Source organism: Somniosus microcephalus, chromosome 21, assembly GCF_052327205.1.
Source record: "Somniosus microcephalus isolate GS21.2 chromosome 21, FLI_Smic_1.0, whole genome shotgun sequence".
Lineage (NCBI taxonomy): Eukaryota > Metazoa > Chordata > Chondrichthyes > Squaliformes > Somniosidae > Somniosus > Somniosus microcephalus.
This window is the reverse complement of record NC_141007.1, coordinates 17,462,328-17,489,786: the sequence shown is the minus strand read 5'-3', so window position 1 is coordinate 17,489,786 and position 27,459 is coordinate 17,462,328. Positions and strand designations below refer to the sequence as shown.

Below are 27,459 nucleotides of genomic sequence, written 5' to 3'. Positions count from 1 at the left end.
TCTCTCTTCCCCCCCCAGTCGCTCTCTCTCTTCCCCCCCCGTCGCTCTCTCTCTTCCCCCCCCCCAGTCGCGCTCTCTCGTCCCCCCCAGTCGCGCTCTCTCTCTCTCCCCCCCCCCAGTCGCGCTCTCTCTCTCTCTTCCAACAACAACATGCCCTCAAAAGACCCTCGGCACCGCCGGGCACTTCAGCTAGTGCTTAATAAAAGAGTTAAACTGTAGTACTCCGTTGTCCTGCAATTTATTAGTTTTATACAAAGTGTGTAAAACAAGACATGGTGTCAGAACAGGGATTGAAAATTGACATCGTTGGAGCTCCCTTACCTCGAATGAATTGGGAATCTTTGAACTTACATAGAGAATGGCGCAAGTTCAAGCAACACGTGGAGTTGATGTTCTCGGGTCCGTTGAAAAGCAAAGGGGAGGAAGAAAGATGCAGCTCCCTACTCCTGTGGATCGGAGAAAAAGGGAGAGACATTTTTAACACTTATCCAAGTTTGCCCCGAGCCTCTCCGAAATCAACACACCCATGCGTCAGTTGCTCAAACAATCCAATGAGTTCCTGTGGGACAAACAACATGACACAGCATTTCAGAAAATGAAAGACCTAATCACCAGAGAACCAGGACCAGTTCTTGCCTACTTCGACCCCAACAAAGAGCTCAGACTACAAGTGGACGCGTCAAAGTACGGACTAGGCACAGTATTACTGCAAGAAGGAAAGCCCATCGGCTACGCTTCCAGATCTCTCACAGACAGTGAAACCAACTATGCTCAAATCGAGAAAGAGCTATATGCAATTCTGTTTGGATGTAAGCGTTTCCACCAGTACGTCTATGGCCGACAAGTCATTGTGGAATCCGACCACAAGCCCCTCGAGTCAATCATGAGGAAACCACTAGCTGCAGCCCCACCAAGGCTACAGAGAATGATCCTTCAGCTACAGAAGTACGACTTCACAATCATTCACCGTCCAGGCAAAGACATTCCTGTCGCAGACACGCTCTCCAGAAAGTCTCTTAGCTGCCAGGACAGCAGCTTCAGTGAACGCATGGATGTGCAGGTGCACATGGTGTACAACAGCTTACCTGTGAGTGACTCAAAACTGAAGGAGATCCGAGCAGGAACAGAGAAAGATGCACAACTCACACTGCTGAGCAAAGTCATACATGAAGGATGGCCTGAGGAAAGGAGGAAATGCCCTCAGAGCATATCTGAATTCTGGAACCACAGAGACGAACTGTCACAAATCAACGGAATCATCTTCAAAGGGGAGAAAATCATCATTCCTACCAGTCTCAGAGAAGAGATGTTGACAAAAATTCATGCTGGACATATGGGCATGGAAAAATGCAAACAAAGAGCACGTGACATTATGTTTTGGCCCGGAATGTGCAAACACATTAACACATTGAGGACATTGTCGGAAAATGTTCCATTTGTCTAGAACGCCACCCATCAAATGTCAAAGAGCCCATGATACCTCACCGTATCCCAGACAGGCCCTGGCAGGTCGCAGCAACGGATCTGTTCACATGGAACAACGAGGACTACATAGTGACTGTTGATTACTACAGCAGATTTTTTGAATTGGACAAGCTTCACAGCACCACATCTGCAGCTGTGATCCACAAGCTAAAGGCAGCCTTTGCCAGGCATGGCATGGTAGAGACTTTAGTCTCAGACAATGACCCCCAATACAAATCAAAAGAGTTCGAGTCGTTTGCCAAGGCATGGGATTTCACACGTCACATCAAGCCCACATTACCCTCAAAGTAATGGCCTTGCTGAAAAAACTGTCCAGATTGCAAAAACACTCATGGACAAAGCCAAAGCGGACAAAAGAGACCCCTACATCAGTCTCTTTGAGTACCGCAACACTCCGGTTGACAACTTCAAGTCACCAGCACAGCTGTTGATGAGCCGCAGACTTCGGTCAATCCTTCCAAGCACCAACCAGCAGCTGCAGCCAGAGGTCGTCAGCTGCAAGCAAGTGCATGCAAAACGTGTACAGAGACAGCAACACCAAAAGAGATACTATGACAGGTCAGCTAGACTACTGCCGCTGCTGCACAATGGAGAACCCGTCAGAATCCAGGAGCATGACTACTGGAAGTCAGCAGTTGTCATCCAGCCAGCTGACACTGAGCGATCGTATCACGTCCACACCCCAGAAGGACAGGTGTACCGCTGCAATCGCAGGCACCTCCTGAACACCAAGGAACAACACCGTTATTCCGACGAGAGGATCAGTTCAACAGAGTGTGATGAACAGAGCAATACACAAAACACATCATACTTACCTGAACCTAAACCGGAACCTGAATTGTTGACCGATTCAGGAGCATGCTCAGTTTCATACCACACAAGGTCGGGACGAGAGGTCAAGCCTAGAGTTATCCTTGACTTGTGAACTGTCAAAGGGTGTAGGCGGATCGCTGCCCTAAAAAAAACTATATCGTTATTGAAACGTTGAGATGTTTTCAGTGCTAGTTAAATACTGAGTTTACTTATATGTTTATGCTACCGAGAACATTATGTAGCAGAAAGGTTTAAAAGTAATGCATAACAGGTTTCTTTTAAAAGGGAATGTAACATTTGCATATTGATTTATCATTGGCCTGCAGGCATCTGTAAGGATTACTATTGTTTGGAAGATCCAGGCTAGGGGTCCTAATGCCAGGCTTTTCCCCACTGTGCTGCTATGAGTAAGATCAGACCTAATGCTTAATAAAAGAGTCCGTTGTCCTGCAATTTATTAGTTTTACACAAAGTGTGTAAAACAAGACACAGGAGGTTAATGTTTAATACCTTGAGACTGGAGAACAATCCTGAAAAGCTGAGCTCTCCTCTACATTGGGGAGACCAAACGCAGATTGGGTGACCGCTTTGCGGAACACCTCCGTTCAGTCCGTAAGGATGACCCCGAGCTTCCGGTCGCCTTTCACTTTAATTCACTGCTCCATTCCCACTCAGACCTCACCGTCCTAGGCCTCTTGTATTGTTCCACGGAAGCTCAACGTAAACTCGAGGAACAGCACCTCATCTTCCGATTAGGCACTTTGCAGCCTTCCGGACTCAATATCGAGTTCAACAATTTCAGATCATAACCTTGGCCCCTATTACTTTTTTACTTATAATTTTTTCCATCCCTTTGTTTTGGGTCTTCCTTTCCACCCCCCCCCCCCCTTTTCCTTTTGTTTCTCTCTCCCACCTGGCAGCTGTCTCTTATCCTGCCAGTACACTTCACACCTAATCTCAGCTGCCTTTTGTCTCCACGGGCCTATTACCATCTCGTCTGGTTTCGAGTACCTTTTATTGTCTTTTTTACTTCTTTTGTTCGATCGCAGCCCTGCCTTCGATCTATTTTATTTTCTTTCCAGTTTTGAAGAAGGGTTTTGACCCGAAACGTCAACTCAAATTTCTCTCCACGGATGTTGCCTGACCTGCTGAGTTTTTCCAGCATTTTCTGTTGTTATTTCGGATTTCCAGCATCTGCAGTATTTTGCTATCGTCCCTCCAGTATCCCAGCGTGTCCCGCGACCAGTCGGAGTTCTCTGTTCCTCCAGTATCCCAGCGTGTCCCGCGACCAGTCGGAGTTCTCTGTTCCTCCAGTATCCCAGCGTGTCCCGCGACCAGTCGGAGTTCTCTGTTCCTCCAGTATCCCAGCGTGTCCCGCGACCAGTCGGAGTTCTCTGTTCCTCCAGTATCCCAGCGTGTCCCGCGACCAGTCGGAGTTCTCTGTTCCTCCAGTATCCCGGCGTGCCGCGCGACCAGCGGGTGTTCTCGGTTCCTCCAGTATCCCGGCGTGCCCGCGACCAGTCGGTGTTCTCGGTATTATGGCAGCAATTCGGGAGGATGCGGGAGAAGATAAGGAGAACCGAGCGGCGAAGCTGGGGGCCACCCTCAACCTGGAAAGTATCCTTTGCTGAGCGAGCCCGGGGCCGCCAGCGAGTTAGCCAGTGGGAGCGGCGCGGCTCTGGGCAGAAGGATTACGTGTCAGTCCCGGGTGTGGGTGGGAGGCCCGGGGCCCCGGGGGAAGTGGAGTCTGAAACCGGCTGTGAAGGGGGCAGACAGGTGGGCCTGTGGGTGTGGGGAGGCGGTGAGCCCCGGGGTGGGCGGGGGGGCCCGGCCGGAGCTATGAGTTGTGGGGCCCGGCCGGAGCTGTGAGGCCCGGCCGGAGCTGTGAGCTGTGGGGCCCGGCCGGAGCTGTGAGCTGTGGGGCCCGGCCGGAGCTGTGGGGCCCGCCCGGAGCTGTGAGCTGTGGGGCCCGGCGTGAGCTGTGGGGCCCGCCCGGAGCTGTGAGCTGTGGGGCCCACTTGTGACCAGGAGCTCGCATTTTTCTTCCTTTTAGCATTTGCCATTTGTTGTAGACCATCCTTCCCAGCCGAACATCCTGCAGCGAGCAGCCCGTGTCTTTAACATAAGAACATAAGAAATAGGAGCAGGAGTAGGCCAATCGGCCCCTCGAGGCTGCTCCGCCATTCAATAAGATCATGGCTGATCTGAGCCTAACCGCCAATCTACTATCACAGAAGACCGTGTTGTCATCACATTTCATCCACTTTCAGTTATATTAATCTTGGGTCACTTTGATCGATTAAAGCTCCCATTTATTGTTAACTTGGTAGTGCTGCAAGTTATGCTCTTTTACTTAGTGAAGTCAATCTGACCCTCAAGTTACAGCCTCTGAACTCCCAACTATCTGTCGTTAAACCATCTGATGTCGCTCATAATCATTCACTGATGTTGAAATGTGCAGATTTCTGGATCATTCACCTGCACCTCTGCAACTGATCTGTTTCTTGAGACAATTGGTTTTCTGTCTGGGCTTATCGATTATAATAAAGTTAGTTTGCCGCTGTTCATATATCAGTGGGAGGTTTGTGGCAGAGGGGCACTTTTAATACTATGTGGAAGATTTCCACTTTATGATTCATCTTTGCTAAGCACAGTTAGCAACTTGTAAGAAATTATGAGCAAAACTTGTGCTGGGCAAGTAAAACGCAACTGCTGCTTGCCCTGTAGATGTGACAGCCTGAACGGAAAACAAAAGTTTTTCACAAAAACAGAAAATGCTGGAAACACTCAGCAGATCAGACAGCATCTGTGGAGAGAGAAACAGAGTTAGTGTTTCAGGTCGGTGACCTTTCATCAGAACATTCACAGAAACCTGACACTGAGCTTGTGTGCCTCTTTAAATTGCATCAGTACCCCACTGTCCCTCCAGCGCAGTAGAAGGCAGCATCATGAAAACCTCCCTTCCTGCAACCTTTGTTTCCCATACCCTGCTTATGTTCCTGCACAGTGTGCCCTCGCCATTTCAGCCTCTGGCACACTTGTGCGTTCTCCTGCTCCAGGCCGTGCCCCATTTCATCTAACTTTCCAACTCCACAGCCTCCCAGTATTCTTTGCCCACATATCTTGCAGAGCCCAGCACGTGAGTGCAAATGACAAGGCTGAAGCATTTGCAACTATCTTCAGCCAGAAGTGCCGAGTGGATGATCCATCTCGGCCTCCTCCCGAGGTCCCCAGCATCACAGATGCCAGTCTTCAGCCCATTCAATTCACTCCACGTGATGTCAAGAAACGGCTGAAGACACTGGATACTGCAAAGGCTATGGGCCCTGACAACATTCCGGCAATAGTACTGAAGACTTGTGCTCCAAAACTAGCTGCGCCCCTAGCCAAGCTGTTCCAGTACAGCTACAACACTGGCATCTACCCGGCAATGTGGAAAATTGCCCAAGTATGTCCTGTCTACAAAAAGCAGGACAAATCCGACTCGGCCGATTACCGTCCCATCAGTCTACTCTCAATCATCAGCAAAGTGATGGAAGGTGTCATCGACAGTGCTATCAAGTGGCACTTACTCAGCAATAACCTGCTAACCGACGCCCAGTTTGGGTTCCGCCAGGGCCACTCAGCTCCTGACCTCATTACAGCCTTGGTTCAAACATGGACAAAAGAGCTGACCTCAAGAGGTGAGGCGAGAGTGACTGCCCTTGACATCAAGGCAGCATTTGACCGAGTGTGGCATCAAGGAGCCCTAGCAAAACTGAAGTCAATGGGAATCAAGGGGAAAACTCTCCATTGGTGGGAATCAAGGGGAAAACTCTCCATTGGTTGGAATCATACCTAGCACAAAGGAAGTTGGCTGTGGTTGTTGGAGGTCATTCATCTCAATCACATGACATCACTGCAGGAGTTCCTCAGGGCCGTGTCCTAGGCCCAACCATCTTCAGCTGTTTCATCAATGACCTTCCCTCCATCATAAGGTCAGAAGTGGGGATGTTCGCTGATGATTGCACACTGTTCACCATTCGAGACTCGTCAGATACTGACACAGTCCGTGTCCATATGCAGCAAGACCTGGACAACATTCAGATTTGGGCTGACAAGTGGCAAGTAACATTCACACCACACAAGTGCCAGGCAATGACCATCTCCAACAAGCGAGACTCTAACCATCTCCCCTTGACATTCAATGGCATTACCATCGCTGAATCCCCCACTATCAACATCCTGGGGGTTACCATTGATCAGAAACTGAACTGGACCAGCCATATAAATACTGTGGCTACAAGAGCAGGCCAAAGGCTGGGAATTCTGTGGCGAGTGTCTCACCTCCTGACTCCCCAAAGCCTTTCCACCATCTACAAGGCACAAGTCAGGAGTGTGATGGAATACTCTCCACTTGCCTGGATGAGTGCAGCTCCAACAACACTCAAGAAGCTCGACACCATTCAGGATAAAGCAGCCCACTTGATTGGCACTCCATCCACCACCTTCAACATTCACTCCCTCCACCACCGGCGCACTGTGGCTGCAGTGTGTACCATCTACAAGATGCACTGCAGCAACTCGCCAAAGCTCCTTTAACAGCACCTTCCAAACCCGCGACCTCTACCACTTAGAAGGACAAGGGCAGCAGACGCATGGGAACATCACCACCTACAAGTTCCCCTCCAAGCCACAAACCATCCTGACTTGGACCTGTATCGCCGTTCCTTCACTGTCGCTGGGCCAAAATCCTGGAACTCCCTTCCTAACAGCATTGTGGGTGTATCTACACCATATGGACTGCAGCGGTTCAAGAAGGCGGTTCACCACCATCTTCTCAAGGGCAATTAGGGATGGGCACTAAATGCAGGCCTAGCCAGCGACGTCCACATCCCATCAATGAATTTTTAAAAAAAAGGTTCCCCTGTGCACCAGGACTCACTGACAGGTAAACTGTACAGACAGGTGACGAGGCTGCAACCTCATTAAAATTGCCCTTCCAGTTCAGACCGTGGTGTGACTACTCCCTCCAGCCCAGGCCATTAACTCCTTCCTGACCTGAACCCCCTCTTTTACCTTGTGTCCGCTGACCTAAGACAGTTACAAGAAGACACAATTATTATGTTTCAATCAACATCACAGAGTATTGCTGTTTGTGGGAGCTTGCTGTGCGCAAATTGGCTGCCTCGTTTCCCACATTACAACAGTGACAACACTGCAAAAAGTACTTCATTGGCTGTAAAGCATTTTGGGACATCCGGTGGTCGTGAAAGGTGCTATAAAAATGCAAGTCTTTCGGTGAGAAGTGTCGAAGGCGATGAACTGATTTGGTGACTGCCGGTTCTGAAGTATAAAGACTGTGCAGTTTAATACAAAGCTGGGTGGGAATGTAAGTTGTGAGGAGGATGCAAGGAGGCTTCAAGGGGATATAGACAGGCTAAGTGAGTGGGCAAGAACAATGCAAATGGAATATAATGTGGAGAAATGTGAAGTTATCCACTTTGGTAGGAAAAATAGAAAAGAATCGTATTTTTTAAATGATGAGAGATTGGGAAATGTTGGTGTTCAGAGGGACCTGGGTGTCCTTGTACACGTATCACTGAAAGTTAACATGCAGGTACAGCAAGCAATTAGGAAAGCAAATGGTATGTTGGCCTTTATTGCAAGAGGATTTGAGTTTAAGAGTAAAGACGTCTTGCTGCAGTTATATAGGGCCCTGGTGAGACCACACCTGGAGTATTGTGTACAGTTTTGGTCTCCTTACCGAAGGAAGGATATACTTGCCATAGAGGGAGTGCAACGAAGGTTCACCAGACTGGTTCCTGGGATGGGGAGATTGTCCTATGAGGAGAGAGTGAGTAGACTAGGCCTATATTCTCTAGAGTTTAGAATGAGAGGCAATCTCATTGAAAGATACAAAATTCTTACAGGGCTTGACAGGGTAGATGCAGGGAGGATGTTTCCCCTGGCTGGGGAGTCTGGAACCAGGGGTCACAGTCTCAGAATAAGGGGTCGGCCATTTAGGCCAGCGATGAGAAATGTCTTCACTCGGAGGGTGGTGAATCTTTGGAATTCTCTACCCCAGAGGGCTGTGGAGGCTCAGTCATTGAGTATATTCAAGACAGAGAGCGATAGATTTTTGGATATTAAGGGAATCAAGGGATATGGGGGATAGTGGAGATGAGGTAGAAGATCAGACATGTTCCTATTGAATGGCGGAGCAGGCTCGAGAGGCCAAATGGCCGACTCCTCGTATTTCTTATGTTTTTAATACCTGTGCTACGCAGACATGTACTCTTCTGTTACTGGATTCCCCTATTTGGTTTACTGGGCTAGCTCAGGGCAACCTGATCTGTCTGGCTCAGAGCAGGCAAGACTCACGGGAAGTACAATGTTGTTTATTGCAAGAACAAAGAATGGGAGAAATCTGGATTAGCAAAACTGGTGCTCTGCCATGCCCCAGTCTCACTCCGAAGTTGGAACAGCCAAAAAGCTGCAGGCGCAGTATATTGGGTCTCAACCAGATTGATGAGTTTGGTAGCTGGAAATGGTTCTGACCTCTCAGTAGGCGCAGCGCTTGGCAAATCAGTTGTGAGCAGGAAGGAGAGCCCTGTCTATCTGTTTCTCCCTCTCCCTCAATTGTAGGCTCCTGCACAGCTGCCACCGCAAGATCGGGTAACTGGGGGCATAATGGGATTCGAACCAGAGTCCCTCCCTGCCCTGCGTTGCTCAGTGCTTGATTACTTTCCTCATCTCACTGCCTTCAGTGTGAAGCAGCTACGCACTTATTCACACCCTGTTTTCCTCAATGTATGAATTCTAGTCCTGCAGATCATCAAGGACTCTCAGCAACAACACGGCCTACGACATGAAGACTACCAGAGATACAGGTCGGTGGCGATAGTCTGTTGGTGCGTGCTGTCTATGTGTCAACTTGGCGCTGGTAAGCTTGCACGTTTCAAACATGGTGTCAGACAAAGGTGCGAGAGGGTGGGTGTAGCTCAGTCAACTGCAGCAGGGCTTGAAGAATTCACTGGTGGCACTGTGCGCCAGGAGCAGTTAAGTTTCCGCTGTGTGCTGTACCCTTTGACCACGGATCACTGGGGGAAGGTCTTAGTTACTGCATTAGCCAGTGTATAAAGTTGCTTCATTTCTTGATTATTGAAAAGCTTATCTATTGCACTGCTACGTAATTTATTTCCCTTAGTCAGACTGTCTAACCTGCGCAAAGGTGCAATTTTAAAGATCAAGTTGCAGGGTGGTGAGGGGCGCTTGCTCAGCTGGTGCGCCGTCCTTTAACAGCACCAAAATAGACAATGTAGAGCTCCTGGAAAAGTTTTATAAAGGTTTAGATTTCTTTCAGGCCTGTCACGGACTTTCCTTCAACAACATCCACGTGTATGAGGGGCCTGGATAGAGTGGATAGGAAGGACCTATTTCCCTTAGCAGAGAGGTCAATACCCAGGGGGCAGAGATTTAAAGTCATTGGTAGAAGGATTAGAGGGGAGTTGAGAAATCTTTTCACCCAGAGGGTGGTGGGGGCCTGGTACTCACTGCCTGAAAGGATGGTAGAGGAAGAAACTTTCATTGTATTTAAAAAGCACTTGGATATGCACCTGAAGTGCCGTAACCTACAAGGCTACGGACCAAGAGCTGGAAAGTGGGATTAGGCTGGAGAGCTCTTTGTCAGCCGTTACAGACACAATGGGCCGAATGGCGCCTCTCAGCGGCGTAAATTTTTATGATTCTATAATTAATCATGGTACAGGAAACTTTCTGGTATCCGGCACGGACGGGACCGACCTGGTGCCGGTCCATCAACAATGCCGGATAACCGAACGCTATAGTAAAAGATACGGAGCTCAGAGCTCCTTATAAAGCAACAAACCCTGTTCAGCTTCAAAACAATCGGCACAAGTTGCAAGCGTCTCTGTAGCTTAGCAACAGGTTCAGCTACACCCTTGCACAGCCACAAATGGAGTAAAAAAAGTAACTAAAAGTAAAAAAAAGTTATCTGAACCGACTCCTGAATTTTGCCGGTGGATAGAACGTTCCGGTTATTTAGTGGTCGGTTAATCGAAAGTTTCCTGTAACAGCATAATATCTTGTCACAGTGAGCAACAGCTACCTGGGAGTGAGTCACAAACTGGAATCTAATCAAGGGATTCATTGGGTTATTTACAGAATAACAGCCTGGAGTGAGTTACAGGCTGGCATCTAATCAAAGGGTTGCAATGGCCTATATAGATTATTGGAGTATTCCTGAAGGAACCCAGGAATCACTTGTGATCTTCCTCACTGTCGGCTGACATGCAATTCTGTGCCTCAGGACTTCCACCCACAGCCTGCTGGCTCTTGTATTTTGTTGATTGGGATTACGTTCTACAGGTTTGGGCAGTGTACAGTTTTATACAGATGACCGATTTGCAAACTGGGGATCTAAAAGTCAAATTGTATGAAAATCTTGCCCCATTTTCCCACAGGGTGCAAATGGCATAGAGAAATACTGTATTTTTTATACACCCCGCCGCCCCCCCCCCCCTCTCCCGCAGTCTCCAGTGCCCACACTGCATTGTCCTGCAGAGTGAGGCGTTTACAGAGTAACACTGCATTGTCCTGCAGAGTGAGGCGTTTACAGAGTAACCCGATTCATGTTCTCTTACTAGTTTGATAACTAGTTGCTGGGATAAAGGAGAGTGGCACAGGGTGGCCTGCCCTTGATTTTGTCCTCCGCAAGAAAATACCCAGCCCAACATTTGCTAGGTGTGAGGTGCCTGTATTCCCCTCCTCCCAAGTAGTGGGGTTTCCCCCTGCACCCTTTCCCAAATGGCATCGTTGAGATTGGGAACTTGCCATGTATTATTCCCGGCACAAGTTTGTACCTTCCCACTGAAACCGACGTGCTATATATCTTTCTCCTTCCAATAAACAAATAAGTCACAGAATAGGGCAGCACGGTGGCATAGTGGTTAGCACTGTTGCCTCACAGCGCCAGGGACCCGGGTTCGAATCCGGCCTCGGGTGACTGTCTGTGTGGAGTTTGCACATTCTCCCCGTGTTTGCGTGGGTTTCCTCCGGGTGCTCCGGTTTCCTCCCACAGTCCAAAGATGTGCGGGTTAGGTTGATTGGCCATGATAAATTGACCCTTAGTGTTAGGGGGATTAAATACTTGGGTTTACGGGGATAGGGTGGGATATGTGTTGGTGTAGGGGTTATGGGGATTGGGTGGGATATGTGTCGGTGCAGGCTCGATGGGCCGAAATGGCCTCTATCTGCACTGTGGGGTTTCTGTGATTCTGTGAATAAGTTCAGGACCTTGTTACAGGAAACTTTCGATTTACCGACACCTAAATAACCGGAAATCTCGGTTAACCGGCAAAATTCAGGAGTAGGTTTTACTTCATATGGTATTTGCCGCCTTCTATCTGTTGCTGTGCAAGGGTGTGGCTGCAGCTGTTGCTAAGCTACAGAGACGCTTGGAACTTGTGGCCATTGTTCTACAGTTACAGGGTTTGTTGCTTTATACGGAGCTGTCAGCTCTCCCTATCTTTTACTATAGCGTTCGGTTATCCGGAATTTTTGATGAACCGGCACCACGTCGGTGCCGGATAAAAGAAAGTTTCCTGTAATTCACTCAATTTGATAGGCAGCCCAAAAATGCGCTCAAGCCAGGGAGTGTAATGGAAAGTGCTGTTATTTGCAGGGTCTGCGTTTCAGTTGGTCTTTATTTTCCTGCTTGTGTGTTTGACAGCTGAACTTTTACAGGCCATTTTAAAATAAAACCAGTAGCCCCACTCTTGCACTACCCTTTTGGGCCTGAGGATGGTCATTGATTGATTCCTCCCCAGTAAACCAAAATCTTTTATTCAAAAGCTGGTAAAGGTATCGAGGGATACGGATCAAAGGTGGGTAAATGGAGTTGAGGTACAGATCCGCCATGATCTAACCGAATGGCAGCACTGGCTCGAGGGGCTGAATGGCCGCCTCCTGTTCGTGTGCTCTGCAGCTCTGAGCAAATGAACATTTCGTGAGACTTTTATGGGTGTGACTTAAGCAGCTGTTTTAAACCAGGATTGAGAGTCCCAGCCTGGAGTTTCCTTTACAGTGAAGACTGCAAGCCTCTTCTGCTTCCCCCTCCCTCTGAGAACCCCCTGCTTTCTCCTTTGGTTCACCTGTGCTTTTGGTTTGCGCCGTGCTTCCCCTTCACCGTGTGCAAACCCTTGCTCTGTTCTTCCTCTCGCATGCTTGATTCTTGTTCGTCTCGCATGCTTGATCCTTGTTCGTGGGTGTGCGTACAGTTCTTTGTACGTTCCCACGTGCATTCCTGTCTCTCTCACTCTGCGTTTTAGACTTTGGGCAAGAAGGAAGTCCTCACAAGTCTGGGAACTGTTGGAGAACAAACCGTGATCATTGGGTGCCTTTTTAAAATTTGGACTATATCATTAACATGTCAACAATCCTGCTCATGTGAATCTTTGTTTTTCTTGCTTACAGTTGAGTTTTGAGAGATGGGAAAGATGGGCTAGAGTCAAAAATAACTAAATCTCAAGGAGAAATTTGCAGGGCTATAGGAAAGAGCAGGGGAATGGGACTAATTGGATCGCTCTATCAAAGAGCTTGCACAGACGTGATGGGCCGAATGGCCTCCTATGCTGTATGATACTATGCTGGTGAAGTTATTCTCCCCCTCTTCGCCTGGGAGTTGCTGTGGTTATTCTCCCTTGTGGGCGGGTTGAGTGTGTACACAGGTGAGTTAGTGTTGTAGTGGCTGCTTGGCTGCAGCTCCTGTACCTCTATTGATTTGTGTTGGAGATGGACCAGCATTGGCTGCATCGTCACTAACTCTCTCCTTGGTTGGCTGTAGGGGTTACTGTTCGCGCAGACTCCGCCGTCTCAGGAAGGCGCTTGGCTTTAAAATGGGAAACAGACACAAGTTCACGGGCAAGAAGGTCACAGCGGAGATTCTGTCAGACAACAGGTAGGAAACTGGAAATTATACTGCCGTCCTGATTTTCATTTGCATTGCCCTTTGGGCTGTGTACTGATAGTGGGCTAGAGTCTATCCAGGGCTGGAGGGGTCCTTTACCCACACAGCTTTTACTGTTGATGGTTCTCGGTGAAATGACTTCAAATGCTTCCAGTCTCATTCTTGGTCAACACTTGATCTTCATGTGGCACAAATATGCCCAGCGTGGTCAGGTAGATTGGAAGAGAAACAAACTCTGCGGAGAATGAGTGACTTTTTGTAACAAAATGGAGCTGAATGAATAGTTTGCCAGTACTTCTGCAAAGATTCATTTGAATTAAAAAGCACAATGTAGTGAAATGTATTTGATTGAAAAATTCCCGATTTATGGTACTTGATCTGCGCTGTACCAGAGCGAGGGAGTGCTTGCTGCTGTATAGGGTTGCAGTGTATCTGAACTATGCTATGCTGCACTGTAAAAGAGTCTAGGGTGCTTGATGCTGTACAGAGAACTGTATGGAGAACGCTGCATTGTAGCTGTGCTGTGCTAGAGTGCTTGATGCTGCTGCTAGGTACAAGGTGGCAGAACAGTCATTCTGCTTGAACCACCTCTTCATTCCTGGAGACAGTGGCTGGGACTCCTAGCATGAGTTGTCATTCCTGGTACTTAACTCTGTGGCCTGTGCATCTCCACTGTGTCTGCTGCACAACAACCAGTAAACAAACCAATTGTCCCAAATAAAATGGATCAAAAATCATTCCCAGTATTTACCCAGACAAAATTCCTCTTTAGTAAACCTTGATTTATTTCAAACACAAATGGGTACAGTAACCTAGTGGTTATGGTACCAGACTAGCAACCCACCGGTGCAAGTTCAAATCCCACCTGCACAGCAGGAGAGTCCGAGGGTTATGTCTTTGTGGGTCGCTTGGGCGTGTGCTATGGAGCCTTGGAAGCCGCATATAAACTTCAAAATAAAAACAGAAAAACACTAAGCAGGTCAGGCAGCATCTGTGGAGAGAGAAAAATACAGAGTTAACGTTTCAGTTGATGAACTTTAATAAAGTATAAATCTGCGCTGCCCTGTCCCTGTTAACTTGCAGATACCTCAAGTTATGATGCTGATGGAGCTTGATGTTTATCCATCAGTGAGGCAGCGGCGCTAAAAAAAGGCCCTTTCCAAACCTCCGGGCTCACAGAACGCAAGAGTCTGCAAATAAAACCCGTGTGTCAGTTTACCAGAGCTTGAAGGCTGGATATGGTCCATGGGCTCCAGTTTGGGCAACCTTGCTGTATAATAGTCAGCAGCAATGTTCCCGCTAAGGTGCGATGGCGCAGTAATCTGCAATGTTCCGCGCAGGCCGCTCACCGGCTTTCACACTGCAAATACCGCGCATGCGCAGAAATTTAAAGGGACCGCGCATTAAAAGAAACCGGCCGCACAGAACAAAGCGCAGCTTATAGGGAACATTGGTCAGCAGATATCCTTGTGTCTATGTGATGGCCACTGAAGAAATAACAAGGAAATGCAGCCACAGTTCCCAGCGCCGATTTCAGTAAAGTATAATGGTGGGCACATTGAATTCTCATATTACATCCTTTTGAACTGTAAAAGGCACCTGCAGTACAATATAGTATAGGCTATGTCCTTCCAGAATTGTGTTGTCTGGAGAGAGCATTTTAAGTAAAACAACACTGGGGCAGAGGTTGTTCAGCCTGAGACCCGAGGACCACATGTTCCTGGAGATCTCCGAGCCCAGACAACACAATCCCGTTTAGGATTATATTTCTTGCTTGCTGGGTCTCCTGTTATAATTTCCGGGACCTGGAAGTTTTGAAAGGGCTATTCTCAGTGCTGTTGCCTCATTGTTTGATAAATCTTAAATCAGAACACCAAGATCAGTTGGTATCAGTGCTTTGAGATATCTGCAAATTAATAGAAGTATGGACTTAAATGTGCCCCTCGTGACTCGGCTATGTGACCCACAAGGACAGAAACCTTGTGCACGCATGAAGTGCTGGTGGTAATAGGTCTCATTAGGGCACAAACACTGACACTCCAGTGTACCCCCGATCTGAGCCCTGAACATGGACCCCAGGTAATGGACCCCAGAATATGGTGGGGGCACAGCTTACAGTGAATCATTCGCTTGCCAGTTGCGCCTTTTTCAACAACAACAACTTGCATTTATACAGCGTCTTTAAAATAGGAAAACGCCCAAAGCGCGTCAGAGGAGCGTGATCGGACAAAAATCCCTACCAAGCCGAAGAAGGAGATCTTAGCATGGGCGGCTGAAGAGGTCGGTTTTACGGAGGGTCTTAAAGGAGGAGATAGAGGCGGAGAGGTTTAGGGAAGGATTTCCAGAGCTTGGAGCTTAAACGGCTGAAAGCACAGCCACCAATGGTGGGACAAAGGGAGTGGAGCGAAGGAAGTGTTCATGTGCCTTATGGCCCCAAATTGCCCATTTAAACTCCTCAGCTATCTGAATTATATGAGGTGCTTTGAGAGCTGAATGAGCCACTAATTAGTAGTGGTGGGTGTTGTAGATGTTGGCGGTGCCGGGTACCAGAGGCCTCGCAGTATGTTCAGTCTATTGATAGATGCGCAGTGCTTTGCCTAATCCTGCCCCTCCTGTATTTAGGTATTTGCTGCTGGTTCTAATGGACGCAGAGCGAGCGTGGAGCTACGCCATGCAGCTGAAACAAGAAGCGAACACCGAACCTCGCAAACGCTTCCACCTGTTCTCTCGGCTCAGGAAAGCTGTCAAGCACGCAGAGGAGCTGGAGCGCCTGTGCGAGAGCAACCGTGTTGATGCAAAAACAAAATTGGAAGCTCAGGTAAATAGGTGGATGGGGTGGTGTGGAACCTGCACAGAGGAAACAAGGCTTAGCAGCTTGTCGCATTGGAGGGGAGGGGAGCAGTCCTTGGATCTCATTGTGCTTTTATATTTTAAGGGATTTTGATCCCATTTGGGGATTGTGATCTCTGCGTCACTCTCTCTTACCCTCTGCATTTGGAAGCCAGTCCCTTTATCGTTGCTCAAGCTCTGTCATTAATACATAGACCTGCTTCTGATTTGCTTTAATTAAAAAGGGGATATAACTTGACAACATGTATACGTGGGTCTACAATGATGGCAGTTTATTGCCGGTGTGGTTCATACTATGGAGAACAGCAGGTGGAGAAATAAATCACCTGTCTGCAGTCCGCTGCTCTCCCAATGGCATGACAAAGGGGAAGGCTTGATGCACAGATGAGGGAGAAGGGACTAGAGGGTTATGGGTGCATGGTGAGACGGGTAGAGAAAGAGGAGGCTTGTGTGGAGTATAACCACATACCTAGAGCCGTTGTGCTGAATGGTCTGTTTCTGTGCTGTTGATTCTATGTACTGTGTAGCTCCATGACCAGCAGTTATATCCTGACCATCACTCCAGAGTGTGAAGACAGGGTGGGATCCGACGGGCTATTAACACCTAACCTGTGAGCACTGCAAATCGGTTGCTTCTGCTTTGTTACTCAGTTTGATCGTCTAAAATATTAGTGTGGCTCTGCTGCTCCCTCTTGTATCGTAGCAGATGTGTTTTCCTGCTGATAGCTTTGCATTCCTTTCAGGCCTACACCGCCTATCTTAAAGGCATGCTGAGTTTTGAGCTACAGGAGTGGAAAGGTGCTATGGAGGCTTTGCACAAATGCAAGTGAGTGATTTGCTTCTTTACGTTAGTGTTCCTTTATATTCACCCCTGCCTTCTCAATGTGCGCTTCTGTGTCTCCTACACCTGCCCACTCCCCCGTTTGCGGCATGTTGCCATGGTTTTACTCCCTTGGGTCATGGGTGTATGAGGCTTTTTTCCGTTCTTGGGATGTGGGCGACACTAGCAAGGTTGGCATTTATTGCCCATCCCTAGCTCCCCATAGAAGGTGATGATGGGAGGCTGCCTTGAATCACTTCAGCCCTTTTGCTCATGAAATTCCCACAATGGGGTTAGGTAGGGAATTCCAAGATTTTGACCCAGCAGCAATGAAGGAATGGCGTTAAATGTTCGAGTCACAATTGTCTATAATTTGGAGAGAGGGTTTTCCCATGTCATTGCTTTTCTTGTCCTCGGTGATGGAGGTTGCAGGGCAAGGAGGTGCTGTGAAAGTATAAGCTTAATAAGTTGCTGCAGTGCATCCTGTAGATTGTACATACTGCAGCCAGAGTGTTCCAGTGATGGAAGGGGTGGGTATTGAGTCCATTGGCCAGTATGCCAATCAAGTGAACGACTATCCTGAATGATGTTGAGCTGCTTAAGTTGTTGCGATTGTACCATGCTGTCTTAAGCCTTGTAGTTGGTGGAGGACTTTGAGAGGCCAGTATCCACTCATTGCAGAGTACCTAGCCTGTTCCCTGCTCTTGTAGCCGCAGTGTTGATATGGCTGGTCCAATTAGTTTTCTGGTCAATGGTGACCTGCATGATGTTGATGGTGGGGGGACTCGGCAATTGTGGTGTCATTGAAGGTTGGGTAAGTGGCTGGGATTTTTCTTGTTTGAGATGGTCATTACCCGGCACTTGCCAGCCCAAGCCCAGTTGTTACCCAGGTCCATCTGTAGACTGGCATCGGCTGCCTCATTGTTGGAGGAGTTGTGAATGAGGCTGAACACTGGAATCATCAGTGAACGGCTCCACTCAGGACTTTGACAAAGGGAAGGTCATTGATTAAACTGCTGAAGATAGTTTGCTGGAAGACATGGGCAGTCTCTGTTCTGAACAGCTCTACTTATCCCATTTGATGTCAGCCTGAGATAAAGACCTGTTGTCTTTAGTAGTAATTGTTTTGAGGCTTTTTCCTTCCGAGCTTTTTGTAAAACAGGAGGGCGGAGGATTCTTGGGAATGGTTGGGGCATGCCTTCTCTATCTGATGTGAGAATGGAGGAATAGTTAGTGTGCACCTTCTCTGTCTGAGCAATGGGATGAGGACAATTGGGATGTTACTAGGGCAACAGTGCTTAATGTCTGTTTCTCACCTTCCTTGGAGAGCACAGACAGTAGCTCTCATTTGCAGTTGTTGGATTTGAAGGTCTGGTAGGTTGTTAGACGAGTGCTGGTGTGATGGAAATGCTGTGAGTACTCGTTTCTTGCTAAACATTCTGGCCATGATCAAAAATACTTGTATCTGTGGATGAAGCTTGCTTTAAAGTACAGGAAACTTTGTGTTATCCGGAGGCTAACTGTTCGGCAAGCTCGAGCCACCGGCAAAAATCAGGAGCCGTTTCATTATGTTTTTTTTCTTTTCGTTGCTTTTTTCTCAACAGTCAAGCTCTGCAAGGTCTCACTGAAGCTGTTGCTAAGCTAGAGAGAGTACTACGACTGTTTAGAAGCTAAGCAACAGGGTTTGTTGCCAGATACGGAGCTCAAAATCTCCGTATGTTTCAACATTAGCACTGGTTTGTCCGGCAGTTTTGAGGGAACGGCAACAGCTCGGTCCCGTCGGTGCCGGATAGCACGAAGTTTGCTGTACAAGCTTTTTATTGATACTTGCTCCAACGATTCAAACTCTGGTCAGCTGAACATTTATTTCAGAATGCTTCATAAAAAGCATTGGGATTGCTGAGGAGTGGCATAACAAAGTATTTGAATGACCTTTTACAGAAGTTTATGTGGAAGGGAGCAGTGCCTTATTTTCCTCGGTCTTTGTACCAGCACCAGCCTGAACATAGGCACTGTCGACGTCGACAGGTTGATTTGGCCGGGCATTACTGTGTTTGAGTAAGACAGGCTATTTTGAAACGGTATTTTTCCCCTCTCTTTGTCTCTTGCTACACGTCATTCCTGGCGGTGAGGGCGATTGACCAACCTGCTCCTCCACCTCCACAAGGTGAAGCACTGGCCATTGGGCAGAGCCTTGGCCAATGCCGCCCGTCACTTGCTCTTCCCTAAGCAAGGGACGGGATTCTGAACAATGACGGACGGGGTGAAAAGCAGATGCTCTCCGTGTGGAGTGTTGGACATGCACACCCGTGTTGTACCACTTCACTGTCCCCAAGGTGCTTGTTACTTTTGTTTTTTGTCTTGCTCACTCTGTCTTGCTCTGTTTAAATGCACAATACAAATAACACACACCATTGAGTTGGACTAAAATGGAATCTAATTGTGTAGACTATGTAATGAACTATATACATATATATAGGCTGTGCATCCCCGCTTCCTTCGCCCCACCATTGGTGGCCGTGCCTTCAGCTGTCTAGGCCCTAAGCTCTGGAATTCCCTCCTGAAATATCTCTGCTTCGCCACCTCCCTCTCCTCCTTTAAGAGGCTGCTTAAAATCTACCTCTTCATTGGCTGTAAAGCAAGCGCTTTGGGATGGCCTGAGGTGGTAAAAGGCGCTATATAAATACAAGTTCTTTCTTACCTTCTTTCTCTTTAACCAAGCGTTTGGCCACAACGACCTAATGTGTCTCGGTGTCAATTTTTGTCTGATTACGCTCCTGTGGAGTGTCTTGGGACCTTTTACTGCATTAAAGGTGCTGTATAAATGCAAGTTGTTGTTGAAAGATGTGAGCAGTGTCAGGAGTGGGGGTAGTAATGGCACAATCTCTCAAGTGACAGTGTGTTACCCCCCACCAATACAATGGGGCCATTTTAAATACTTGCGAGTTTATGTGCCTAGCTGTTTGCCAGTGTGAAAGTGCCTGGCTGTGTGCCGTTTGGAGATTTTGACCCTAATTTTTCTTTGTCTTTGACAGGACAATCTACGAGAAGTTAGCCAGTGCATTTTCAGATGAGCAGGCAGTGCTGTACCATCAGCGCGTGGAGGAGATCTCTCCCAACATCCGTTACTGCGATTATAATATAGGTAAGATCGCGTGTGCTTGAGGCATAGGCAGAGCCTCTCCGAACCCAGTGGTATCAAAGGAGTTCAGCCAGACACACTGGGGCTATTCCTGGAGTTCCTTTAGCAACGTGTCATTGCTACAATCTTCCCTCCTCTTCCGAAGCCCCCGACTTGTGCTCAGATATGGCTCCACGGGCCTCCAAGGCAGCCCTTCAATGCCTTGTCTAAGTGGACATTCCTCAGGTGTTGTCCTGGACAGCTAGGGATCATTTAAAGTCATTTTTTTTTTTACTGATTTCTACCAAAAATTTGTGGATTTTACCAGGTTGGTGGAGCGGTTTAAAAAAATAAAAAAATAAAAAAAATTCTCCCAATGTTTGTCATTTAAAAAAAAAAAAACATTTCTCCCAGTCTATGAAAATCAGATGTTGGCATTTGTCTGCATCGCATTGGTGACATCGTCATGCCGAATGTGTGATGACGTGCTTTATGTCACAGCCCTGTACATCCCACAGTGTGTGACGGTGTCACTAACGCAATGCGCTCATCTCGAGGCCCAATTTTCAGTGTTAAATTCCTTCAAGGAGCCGGGAGAATTGATGAAGACCTGAGGCGAGTTCAGCAGTGACAGTGTGCTGATCACTTGTGGCTCTTCTGCTGTAGCAGCTGATGGACACCCAGTGCAGTCTGCATGAGCTGCACAAAAATATCAAAAAATATCAAAATAGCACCTTCCAAGAAAAGCGCTTTACAGGGGTAGGAATACAGTCCCCGCCACCGCTCACGCCAGTGACTCCAAGCTGATGAAATCTAAAAGCCCCTCGACTCCTGTCAAATTCTGGTTTCGAGGCTTGTTGCTTGTTTCTTCACATCTTAAAAACTGGGTTTAGATTATGAACTGGCTCTCATCAAGGGGCAGCTTTCAGTGTTCTGCTTTGCCAGGCTGCTCGTATTAAATGTTTGAAGCCTTTCAGGGGCGTCCTAGCCAATATTCACCCCTCAACCAATATCACTAAAACAGATTATCTGGTCATTATCACGATGCCGGTTGTGGGATCTTGCTGTGTGCAAATTGGCTGCCGCATTTCCTACATTACAACAGTGACTACACTTCAGAACTACTTCATTGGCTGTGAAGCGGTTTGGGACGTCCTGAGCTCATGAAAGGCGCTATATAAATGCAAGTTCCTTCCTTTGGTACAAAATCCCTTACTCTAAGTATAAACTGATACTATTGCTAGCCACATGGTCCTTGATGTCATTTGTTAGTGACTTCAAAGCAGCTTAATGGTCGTTGGGAGGTAAAAACCCCAAATCATATAAGTATAGCTGTAACACTGGCACTGAGTCCTCTACCTTCAGCCCCTGTTCAAATAAGGCCCTAATATTGTAACTGCTTGTTAATTCTACATTCACCCTTTCAGCCACCAGTACGTTTCCCTATTCGGCATGCCGCAGCTGCACAGTGGCGGCTGGTGGGGCCTCATAAAGTGGGCTTCAACAACAACAGCTTGTATTTATATAGCGCCTTTAACTTAGTAAAGCATCCCAAGGTGCTTCACAGGAGTGTAATAAGACAAAACATTTGATACCGAGCCACATAAGGAGAAATTAGGGCAGGTGACCAAAAACTTGGTCAAAGGGGTAGGTTTTAAGGAGTATCTTAAAGGAGGAAAGAGAGGCGGAGAGATTTAGACAGAATTCCAGAGCTTAGGGCCTAGGCAACAGAAGGCACGGCCACCAATGGTGGAGCGATTATAATCAGGGATGCTCAAGAGGGCAGAATTAGAGGAGCGCAGATATCTCGGGGGGGGGGGGGGGGGGGGTTGTGGGGCTGGAGGAGGTTACAGAGATAGGGAGGGCCGAGGCCATGGAGGGATTTAAAAACAAGGATGAGAATTTTGAAATTGAGGCGTTGCTTAACTGGGAGCCAATGTAGGTCAGCAAGCACAGGGGTGATGGGTGAACGGGACTTGGTGTGAGTTAGGACACGGGCAGCCGTGTTTTGGATGACCTCACGTTTACGTAGGGTAGAACGTGGGAGGCCGGCCAGGAGTGCGTCGGAATAGTCAAGTCTACAGGTAACAAAGGCATGGATGAGTGCTTCAGCAGCGGATGAGCTGAGGCAAGGGCGGAGACGGGCAATGTTACGGAGGTGGAAATAGGCGGTCTTAGTTATGCTGCGGATATGTGGTTCCCTTCCAAAAGATATTTTGAGATAAGAAACGTCCATGTTTAAAACGGACAATGGCTTATATCGACCAAAAATGGATAAACTTAGTCATTTGCATTAACATCAATTTCAAAGTTACCGGTTATAATGTCTTGCGTGCTCTGTTTAGTTCGGGCAGAAGCAGCTGTGTTTACACTTTGGCAGAAAGAACAGGGAGAGGCAATATGCACTTAATGGCATAGTTTTGAAGAGTGTGCAGGGACAGAGGGACCTGGGAGTTAATGTGCATAGGTCCCTAAATGTGGCAGGACATATTGAGAGAGTGGTTAGCAAAGCATATGGGATCATGGGCTTCATAAATAGAGGTATTGAGTGAAAAAGTAGAGGAGTTATGCTGAATCTTTATAGGTTAGGCCACAACTGGAGTACTGCGTCCAGTTCTGGTTACCACACTTTAGGAAGGATGTGAAGGCCCCTTGACAGGGTGCAGAGGAGATTTACCAGAATGGTTCCGGGGATGGGGAATCTTGGCTACAAGGACAGGTTGGAGAAGCTGGATTTGCTTTCATTAGAGCAAAGGAGGTTGAGGGGTGATTTGATAGAGGTGTACAAGATTATGGGTTTGGATAGGCTAGACGGGGAAAGGCTGTTCCCACTAGTTGATGGTACAAGTACTAGGGGTCACAGATTTAAGGTTTTGGGCAAGAGATACAGGGGGAACGTGAGGAAAAACTTTTTTACGCAGCGAGTGGTGAGGACCTGGAACTCGCTGCCGACGGAAGTGGTGGAAGCGGAGATACTCACATGTTTTCAAGGGGAGACTGGATAGGCACTTGAGGGAAGTAAACTTGCAGGGCTACGGGGATAGAGCGGGGGAATGGGACTGACTGGATTGCTCCAGAGAGAGCCGGCACGGACTCGGTGGGCCGAATGGCCCCCTTCTGTGCCATTATGACTCTGATTTGTTAGTTTGTACCTTGTTACGGTTGCACTGAATGCAAGAACAAACATATGTAAGTAAATAGCTTGTTAATGTTCAATTACCTTTTGTGTACTTGAGCCCTTCAATCCCCTCAAGTGGTGTGGGCTTACAGTTTGTACACAGCACTGACTGCAGTTTAAATAAAGCAGCAGGTCAGTGTAGAACTGGAAACAAAACTGGGTAAATGGTCACTGCACACAAGGAACATTCTTGTTATATAGTACAGGAAACTTTTTTTTATCCGGCACCGACGGGACCGGCACGGTGCCGGTTTATCAAAAAGTCCGGATTACAGAGAGGTATAGTTAAAAGGTACAAGAGCTCCGTACACAGCAACAAATCCAGGTTTCCCTGTTGCTTAGCAACAGGTGCAGGAACCCGGGCCACAGACCAAGCGTCCCTGTTGCTTAGCAACAAGTGCAGGAACCCCGATTACACGGCCACAGATCCAGGAACGGCCACTAATATGAAGTAAAACTTACCTGAACCTACTCCTGAATTTTGCCGGTTAACAGATTTCCGGTTATTTAGGTGCCGGTAAATCGAGAGTTTCCTGTACTGTAATAGCGCTACAGGAAACTTTCGATTAACCGGCCCCTAAATAACCGGAACACACTATCCACCGGCAAAATTCAGGAGTCGGTTCAGGTAACTTTTTTTACTCCATTTGTTGCTGTGCAAGGGTGTAGCTGAAGCTGTTGCTAAGCTACAGAGATGCTTGCAACTTGTGCCGATTGTTTTGAAGCACAGGGTTTGTTGCTTTAGACGGAGCGCTGAGCTCCGTATCTTTTGCTATAGCGTTCGGTTATCCGGAATTGTTGATGAACCGGCACCACGTCGGTCCCGTCCGTGCCGGATACCAGAAAGTTTCCTGTACCATGTTCTACTGGCCATCACGCAGAGCAGGCAAATTGCTTTCATACGAACGCACCTGCTATAAGCGATGGGGGCTGTATTCTTGCCCCTGTAAAGAGCTTTTGTTCTTGCCCACAGTAAAGGTTTGTTTATATTTACAAGGTTGAAAAATTGTTCCTTTTTTCTGAATCTGTTGCACTACCTTGCCCTAACTGCTCTTTACCTCATACTTGGTGCTTGTGGCAGTGCTGTGTGCTCAGTGGGTGTTTTGTCTATTATTGCTGAGCTGTGCACATATTTGTGGGTTATCGTTCAGCTTTTCTTTTTAGTTCCATGTTTTCTTGACTCTTGATGATCGAAATGGAAACTGATTTTTCTTCGAATTTACTCGGGTTTTTTGGAGCCTAATTTTTGTATCTCTTTTATCCCAGTTTTTGACACTTAACAAAAACTTGAAGATGTCGTGGGGGGGGGGGTGGGGCGGGAAATGCTGTTTTTTAAAATTCTGGCCACCAAATTGTCTGTCAAAGAACTACCGCCAATCATTAACTCTGGCCCTTCCCACAGGCCTGACCCCTCATACAGTTGTCAATCAAAAACTATAACCCTAAGATGGCTTGCTCTATTGATCTATGCTGGATAACTTCCTGTTCAAGAACCTGTGAAGACACATCAGAACAAAACAAGCTAACAAGCTAGCTCCTTTAGTTACATAGATTGGTTGCCATTTGCAGTATCATAGCACAGACCATCCTTGAGGAACAAGCCTGGAGCTCCTGTAGGTCAGTAGGTTTGAAAGGATTTGCTTGGACGAATTAAACTATTACAGGAAACTCTTTGGTATCTGGCACCAACGGGACCGGCCTGATGCTGGTTGATCAAAAATTCCAGATGACAGAGAGGGTTATCTACCGAGGCTATTTTTAACAAAGAAAAATAAAAAAATCAAGAAATGTGCAGTATACAGTAATTGGGTACTCACCTACAGAATGTTGTGTTAAATGGATGGTGGAAGATGCTTGATTAAGTACAGTACTGCCAGTTGAGGGTAATGCAATGCAATGACTACCAGCAGTGTGGGAGACACACAGTACCCCTGTAAAATGGCGGATCAGAAGAGACTACCGGCAGCGCGGGAGAGTCAGACTCCTGTTACAGGGGGGTTGAGGTGTTCCGACTTCCGACAGCGCCAAGAAGCCGAGTAGTGGCAGTTTGGAGAACTACCCCCACTGACTAACTCGGCCACCGCGGGAGACTCAGACTCGGACTCAGCAACATTGCCGGTTATTGAGGTGTTGTTTTCGGAGTGGGAATTTTGCCGGTTACTAGAGAGTTCTGGATATTTAGGTGCCGTTTAAACGAGAGTTTCCTGTATGTTGAAAATTTTGAGGGGTTTTGATAGAGTAAATAAGGAGAAACTGTTTCTACTGGACACAGGCTTAATATAATTGGCAAAAGATGATGAAAATTTATTTTACGCAGCTTGTTCTGATCTGGGATGCACTGCCTGAAAGGGTGGTGGAAGCAGATTCAATAATAACTTTCAAAGAAGAACTGGATAAATACTTGAAAAGGGAAAATTTGCAGAGCTATGGGGAAAGAGCAGTTAAGTGGGACTAATTGGATAACTCCTTCAAAGAGTTGGCACAGGCACGATGGGCCGAATGGCCTCCTGTGTTGTATGTTTCTGTGATATTAAACACTATTATCTGGCAGGAATCAAATACACAATTAGTACTTGCGTGCATAACCCTTTGATAACCATTCAGTACTTTTGTTTTCTCACCATGTGTATAGCCCTAATTTTACTCCATTTTATAAGTCTAATAAAGAGAAAAGTGAAGGCTGCAAAGTAGTAATCAAGCAGAGTGGGTCAGGAAGGGTCAGAGTTTAACAAAGGTAATAGGGCCTGAGTGAAAAGTTAAAATTAAAGGCGCTATATCTGAATGCTTGAAGCATTCGTAACAACATCCCGGCTGCAGTGCTGAAGACTTGTGCTCCAGAACTAGCCGCGCCTCTAGCCAAGCTGTTCCAGTACAGCGACAACACTGGCATCTACCCGACTAAGTGGAAAATTGCCCAGGTATGTCCTGTCCACAAAATGCCGGACAAATCCAATCTGGTCAATTGCTGCCCCATCAGTCTATCTCGATCATCAGCAGAGTGATGGAAGTTGTGGTTGATAGTGCTATCAAGTGGCACTCACTCACCAATAACCTGCTCACTGATGCTCAGTTTGGATTCCACTGGGACCACTCGGCTCCAGACCTCATTATAGCCTTGGTCCAAACATGGACAAAAGAGCCGCAGGAGTTCCTCAGGGCAGTGTCCTAGGCCCAACCATCTTCAGCTGCTTCATCAATGATCTTCCATCCATCATAAGGTCAGAAATGGGGATGCTCGTTGATGATTGCACAGTGTTCAGTTCAATTTGCAACTCCTCAGTTAATGAAGCAGTCCGTGCCCGCATGTAGCAAGACCTAGATAGCATTCAGGCTTGGGCTGATAAGTGGCAAGTAGCAATTGTGCCACACAAGTGGCAGGCAATGACTATCTCCAACAGGAGAGAGTCTAACTACCTCCCCTTGACATTCAATGGCATTACCATCGCCGAATCCCCCACCATCAACATCCTGGGGGTCACCATTGACCAGAAACTTAACTGGACCAGCTACATAACTACTGCGGCTACAAGAGCAGGTCAGAAGCTGGATATTCTGCGGTGAGTGACTCAACTCCTGACTCCCCAAAGCCTTTCCACCATTTACAAGGCACAAGTCAGGAGTGTGGTTGAATATACTCCACTTGCTTGGATGAGTGCGGCTCCAACAACACTCGAGGCTCAACACCATCCAGGACAAAGCAGCCCACTTGATTGACACCCCATCCACCACCTTAAACATTCACTCCCTCCACCACTGCAGCAGCTCGCCAAGGCTTCTTCGGCAGCACCTCCAAGACCTCTACCACCTAGAAGGACAAGGGCAGCAGGCGCATGAAAACACCCCAACCTCCAAGTTCCCCTCCAAGTCACATGCCATCCTAACTTGGAAGTATATCGCCGTTCCTTCATCGTCGCTGGATCAAGATCCTGGAACTCCCTCCCTAACAGTACTGTGGGAGTACCTTCCCCACACGGACTGCAGCGGTTCAAGGCGGCGGCTCACCACCACCTTCAAAGGCAATTAGGAATGGGCAATAAATGCTGGCCTTTCCAGCCACGTCCACCTCCTATGAATGAATGAAAAAAGATGAATTAATGGCACAAATAGAGATAAATGGGTTTGATCTAGTAGCCATTACTGAGACATGGTTGCAAGGTGACCAAGGGTGGGAACTAAATATTCCAGGGTACTTGACTTTAGAAAAGATAGGCATAATAGAAAAG

The 27,459-nt window shown here is 47.5% G+C and overlaps 1 protein-coding gene and 1 long non-coding RNA gene across 4 annotated transcripts in view; one reads left to right on the top strand and one right to left on the bottom strand.

Moving 5' to 3' along the window:
- Window positions 1-222: 222 nt before the first annotated feature.
- Window positions 223-27,459, bottom strand: part of LOC147102623 (uncharacterized) — a 51,589-nt gene continuing 24,352 nt past the window's right edge. For 2 of the 3 annotated variants that reach the window (XR_015073038.1, XR_015073040.1), the window contains exons 4-6: window positions 14,133-14,258; window positions 12,453-12,666; window positions 223-446 (exon numbers count right to left, since the gene is read on the bottom strand). This is a non-coding gene — a long non-coding RNA (uncharacterized LOC147102623). Of the gene's footprint in view, window positions 447-12,452; window positions 12,667-14,132; window positions 14,259-27,082; window positions 27,303-27,459 lie in introns of all 3 variants that reach the window. The other variant, XR_015073039.1, reaches the window with a different exon arrangement.
- Window positions 3,744-27,459, top strand: part of srp68 (signal recognition particle 68) — a 65,813-nt gene continuing 42,097 nt past the window's right edge. Inside the window, exons 1-6 of the mRNA XM_085963283.1 lie at window positions 3,744-3,915; window positions 9,104-9,170; window positions 13,145-13,258; window positions 15,890-16,085; window positions 16,861-16,943; window positions 19,973-20,082. Coding sequence (XP_085819409.1) covers window positions 3,837-3,915; window positions 9,104-9,170; window positions 13,145-13,258; window positions 15,890-16,085; window positions 16,861-16,943; window positions 19,973-20,082 — 649 coding nt within the window. The 5' untranslated portion in view covers window positions 3,744-3,836. The remainder of the gene's footprint in view (window positions 3,916-9,103; window positions 9,171-13,144; window positions 13,259-15,889; window positions 16,086-16,860; window positions 16,944-19,972; window positions 20,083-27,459) is intronic.